Source organism: Limulus polyphemus, unplaced genomic scaffold (genome assembly GCF_000517525.1).
Source record: "Limulus polyphemus unplaced genomic scaffold, Limulus_polyphemus-2.1.2 Scaffold333, whole genome shotgun sequence".
Classification (NCBI taxonomy): Eukaryota; Metazoa; Arthropoda; class Merostomata; order Xiphosura; family Limulidae; genus Limulus; species Limulus polyphemus.
In genome coordinates this window covers 173,129-178,396 of record NW_013665943.1, presented here as the reverse complement: position 1 = coordinate 178,396, position 5,268 = coordinate 173,129, and the positions used below count along the sequence as shown (strand labels likewise).

Sequence of the window (5,268 nt, the reverse complement as noted above, 5' to 3'; positions counted from 1 at the left end):
CTGACATTCTTTGCGGATGCTGCTGCATGAGTTATTGAAGGAAATACTGTGGATGTGGTTTACCTTAATTTTCAGGAAGCATTTGATAAGGTGCCTCACAAATGACTTGTTACAAAAATAAAATCTGTGGGTGTGGGGAAAATGTTATTAAATTGGATAGACAACTGGCTGGAGAGTAGAAAGCAAAGAGTAGTATTAAATGGAGTTAGATCTGACTGTATCACAGTTATATGCAGTGTGCCTCAGGGCTCTGTGCTGGATACTCTGCTATTTGTGATTTATATTAATGATATTGCCTCTGGAATGACTAACAAAATGTTGAAGTTTGCAGGTTACATTAAGATTTTAGGGGTGGCTAACTGTATCAAAGATGCTACAAACTTTCAGTGAGATTTAGATCATTTGATTCATTGGGCCAATACATGGCAGATGATGTTTAACTATCCAAAATGTTAGGTTTTCACAATTCAAATTATCGTTACAATTTAAATGGGAATACATTAACTACTGTGGTTAAAGAAAAAGATCCTGGGGTTGTGATAAAAAAATCACTTAAGTCATCTAAACAGTGTATTATAGCTCGTGACAGGGCTAACAGGATTTTGGGTAGCATCTAAAGACATATTGAATAGAACACAAAGGATATTATTGTTTCACTTAATGCCTCATTTAGAGTACTGTGTACAGTTTTAGGTTCCCTTCCTCAAGAAGGACATTGAATTGTTGGAGAAGGTTCAGTGAAGAGCCACTAGGATGATGGGATTGTCCTATGAAAAAGAGAGCAAGATCTCTAAACTTGTTTTCTATGGAGAGAAGAGTCAGAAAGAATTCGATAGAGATGTCTAAGATTATTAAGGGTATTGATAATATAGACCCAACAAATATTTTTGTGTTTAACAGTGAAAACAATAGGACAAGGGGTGATAAATTCAAATTTTGGCAGTGTAGGAGTCATCTTCAGTTTATACTGCATTACTTTTCATTTAACAGTGAAAACAATAGGACAAGGGGTGATAAATTCAAATTTTGGCAGTGTAGGAGTCATCTTCAGTTTATACTGCATTACTTTTCAAACAGGGTGGTTGACTTTGAAAATGAGCCACCTTCAAAGGTCATGGAGGCAGAAAATTTAACTGAATTAAAGAAAAGATTGAATGAATACATGAGCAGTAAGGGATGGTTATAGTTGGGAGCTGGAAGGGACATCCTTGATGGGCTAATAAGCTCATTTTTGTCCCTTTAGAATTTTATGAACTTTATGAACTTATGTAATAGAAAAAACTGTAATAGTGGTTCAGGTAATTACTATTATGAATGATGCACTTCCCTGCAGTCATTTAATATAAGACTATTAAAATTTATTTTTATTATTTCATTTATGTCATTGTGTATCTAAGTTTTCCACAGTAACTAAAATACAGTAGACAAAGACAACTTGTAGATGGATATCCCTGTAAAGAAATTCATGCAGGAGTATAAGTATTGAGTATGAAACATTATAGTTATTCAAAAAAATTTATGATTTCAAAAACAATTTTTCTTTGCATTTGTGTTTATTAGTAAATAGTTTATTCAATATTTATTACTTGTTAGTCATACTGAAGGAATTTTTATTACCTTGTCAAGCCTCTTGCAAAATGCTTCATATTTTCCAAATACATACATTTCTGAAAATTTAAAAGATTCTTCTCCTGCAGTTTCCTTGATTTTTTTCTTCACACATTTAAAGTTATCCTGATAATCATGGTACAGTCTCTGGCAGCATTTAAGTTTTTCTATAACCTTTTTAGGAGATTGATCCCAGACACATGAGAGTCCATCATTTGTGATGTATCGTTTGCATGAAGTGACCATCTGGTTTGTCACCTGAGCAAATAAATAATCAGTTTAGCATAGAATATATGTGTTACTAAATAGGTCTAGTTTTTCTACTATCTTAAAAGTTTCAGCAGAAAAAGTCAGAGATTTAGATCCATGTTAGAACCAGAACCATACCAAGGGTAGTGCAAGCTGTGCACCCACACAGATTGCTAAGCCATAGAAGGCATAAGTTTGCATCATTGAAGGCAAGGATAGTTTAGATTTTTTTGAGCAGGAGCACAGTATCTATATCTCATACAGGGTACCATCAATGATCAGTACAGTCCTGCTTAGAGCTCATAATTTTGTTGGATTTCTCTTGATTAAATTGACAAAGACACCAGTATTTAACATTCTGATAGAATTTTATTTATACTTTTGCCTTTTCTCTTGGTTTCCAGAATAAATTATGAGCTGTATACTGAGTCCTTCACCCTGTTTAAAAGAGAGTCTAAAACATCTGAAAACCACGAGAATAAGTATATGGCTCATGGAATCCACAAAAAACAAAAAAAAAAAAATTATTTTATGCTTTATTTTTTCTATTACCACTTCATACAAATTAACTTACAAATCAAGTGCTGAAGAATTTCACTGATAATTTTACACACACAACAGTTCACTGAGATTGATGAATTTTAACTAATATACCTATTCTTAATTATTATACTGGCTAATTATACTTGGTTATATCAAAATACATATAATATGTACAGCATTTTAATTTGAAATTAGCAATTAATAAATTATCCATGAAATAACTACTTTGCAAATAAATTTCAAATACCTTGTTTTGATTGACTATTTACATTTTCTTTATTTCCAAGTATATTTCTATAACCAATTCTGAGAACCCCAAAAATCCCCTTCAAACCTTATTGGGAACTCCATTATGAAAAGTTTGAAAGTGTAAATCTAAATATTTATTTTGAAGGATCCCTTACATGTCCATCTTAATTTTAATTTGTGGTAGTTTGCATTAAATTTCCATCCTTCTTCATCTATATTTCTAAAGGGGATCAAAAATCTACATGCCAAATTTAAGTCATTTTGTCAAGATTTGTGGTAAGAGTTTTAAAAAACATCAGAAGAAACTTTCTAAAGCAAAAAAAAAATCTGAAAATATAGCTTAGAAAGTTAACATTTCTTGTGCAAAAAAGTAATTACACTAAGAAGTGTTTGGTGAATGTGCAATACAAGTAATAACAAATAATTGGCTTTAGAACACAATGACCTCATTCTTGAGTTAGTTCATGTCAAGGGTAATTTCCCTTTTGGTATTTCTGAGCTTTCCCACAGAAAATGGCACTGTGTACCCTCCTTAGATTTATGCCAATGTGTTCTCAAGTAACATAAGAATGCTATTCTTACCTATTGGAAATTAGTGCACCTGCAAGTACTATAAACTAACACAGAGAGGGGATTAAAACCTAAAGTAATAAACTTGTAACATACAAAATGATAAATAATAAATATACAATATTAGTTGAGTTATATTTAGTAAGTTAAAGATATTGTGATCAATAAAATGGTTGCCAATATTAAGCATAACGTTTTGTCTCAGTATAGATATTCAAACAGTATAAAAAAGTTATAGTTACAAATAGAAAATTCAAGAACTGCACACCTCTTACTGAAGCAAATTTTCTATTTCTCAAAAATTATCAAACATTTTGTTCAATCCACTAACTTTTATTAATAATCCAGTTTTTCATGTATTACTATCATTACAAAATTAGTAATTAATAATGTGTACTTGAAGCAACTAAAGCACCAGTGTTCACTTTCTTATTTTTCATACAAAAGTAAACAAATACACTTGTAAATTTTCAATTTCATTTGATTATTACATTTGCCATTTTACACTGCTTTCTTACAGATTGAACAACAGATAGTATCATGAAAGAAACACTGTTTTAGAAAAGCTATAGTAACTAAAGATTCCCTGTAACTGTATTCACGCATCTGATAGTACATGGCGACACACATATATTGAGATTACAAGTGTTGTAACTCTTTAATTCATATTAAGCACAGATAGTGAAATAAAATCCAGGTTATAAGGTATCAATCCATTTTTCAATTTCACTTACATGTCCTTACTGATGACCACCCTAATAACCAAGAGTGCTTTCACCATAACCACACACTAGCAAAGAAGTAATGTTCCCAGAGATTCTTTAGAAACCCCATAAAAACTTTAAATAGAATTAAAATGCAGGTAAGAAAAAAAATACCTTTACGAAGAGGGAAGTCATTCTCTCTGAGGTGTTGTAATACCTAGAGACAGCATGAATCATTCGAATGGCATTGATGAGACTAGAGACATGTTCTTGCATGGTTTCCTGAAGTTTAATCATTTTTAACTCGTTCAAAAACTGTCATTTACAAAATAAATATTTTATGGATTCTAAAAATATTATACACTAGTACATTTATATTTAAATCACCAGTAATGCAGAAAAGAAAAGCTGACTCTATACAATCACAGTTTAAACGACTTAATACTCTACTTGAGTACAAGTTGTATAAAGTTATCAACATAATTACTCAATCTGATAAATAAAACTGTAAGTTATAGTGAAACATTTACGGGTAAAAAGAAGATTAAACGGAATTACCAGTTGTCCTTTGTATAATGGCTCACAAAATGTTTCCAATGTGTAGAGAAATTTAACATTGTCTCTTGCTTCATTAAACGCATCAGTGATACGAGCATCTAGCTCTTTCCAAACCTGAAAGAATAAATCTGTGCATGTTTTAAAAAAATATTAAAAAAACATGTATAATCAGGTCAACTCTTTTTTCTTCTTTTTGTAATTTTTAGCATAATATTTAGCCCACTTGATTTTATAAATGGCATTATAAATGTGTGATGTGTGTTTTGAAACTGAAAAACCAAATGTTAAATACTTTTACTATGTGTTACAGTTAAGGAATGTTTCTAATCAATGATACAGAGTAAAATAAACAATATACATGTAACAATGTTTGCCAAACGGTTTGTTGTTAAGTGCAAAGCTGCACAATCATAGATATCAAAACCCAATTTTTTGCATTATAAGTATTCAAACTTACCACCGAGCAATAAAAATATGTAATAAAAAAGTATATAATAAAGATATAGAGGAATTAAGTTTTAAGCTTGCTTGGGTAAAAAATGTGAAAGTGTTCATGAAAAAAATGGAAAATAGCAAGGTATGGAGAAAATAAAATGAGGAACTAGACAAGGAGGCAGTACAGTATTTTTTTTTCTTTATTGTGCCAGAATGAATATGATTTTTTTTGCTTATGTTAGAAATAAAATTATTATATTTAACAGTATTTTAGACTAACAAACATTTTGTACATTGTTTAATATACTACTGAGAAACCGGGCTCAGTGGCGGTCATGCTGTAGGCATCTTA

At 30.8% G+C, this 5,268-nt stretch overlaps 1 protein-coding gene across 1 annotated transcript in view; it reads right to left on the bottom strand.

The window, feature by feature from the left end:
- The window catches only part of LOC106457450 (dynein heavy chain 8, axonemal-like), a 459,787-nt gene that overhangs the window by 419,632 nt on the left and 34,887 nt on the right, over positions 1 to 5,268 (bottom strand). The window contains exons 5-7 of the mRNA XM_022383398.1: positions 4,482 to 4,595; positions 4,098 to 4,205; positions 1,618 to 1,866 (exon numbers count right to left, since the gene is read on the bottom strand). Of these exons, the coding sequence (XP_022239106.1) occupies positions 1,618 to 1,866; positions 4,098 to 4,205; positions 4,482 to 4,595 (471 nt within the window). The remainder of the gene's footprint in view (positions 1 to 1,617; positions 1,867 to 4,097; positions 4,206 to 4,481; positions 4,596 to 5,268) is intronic.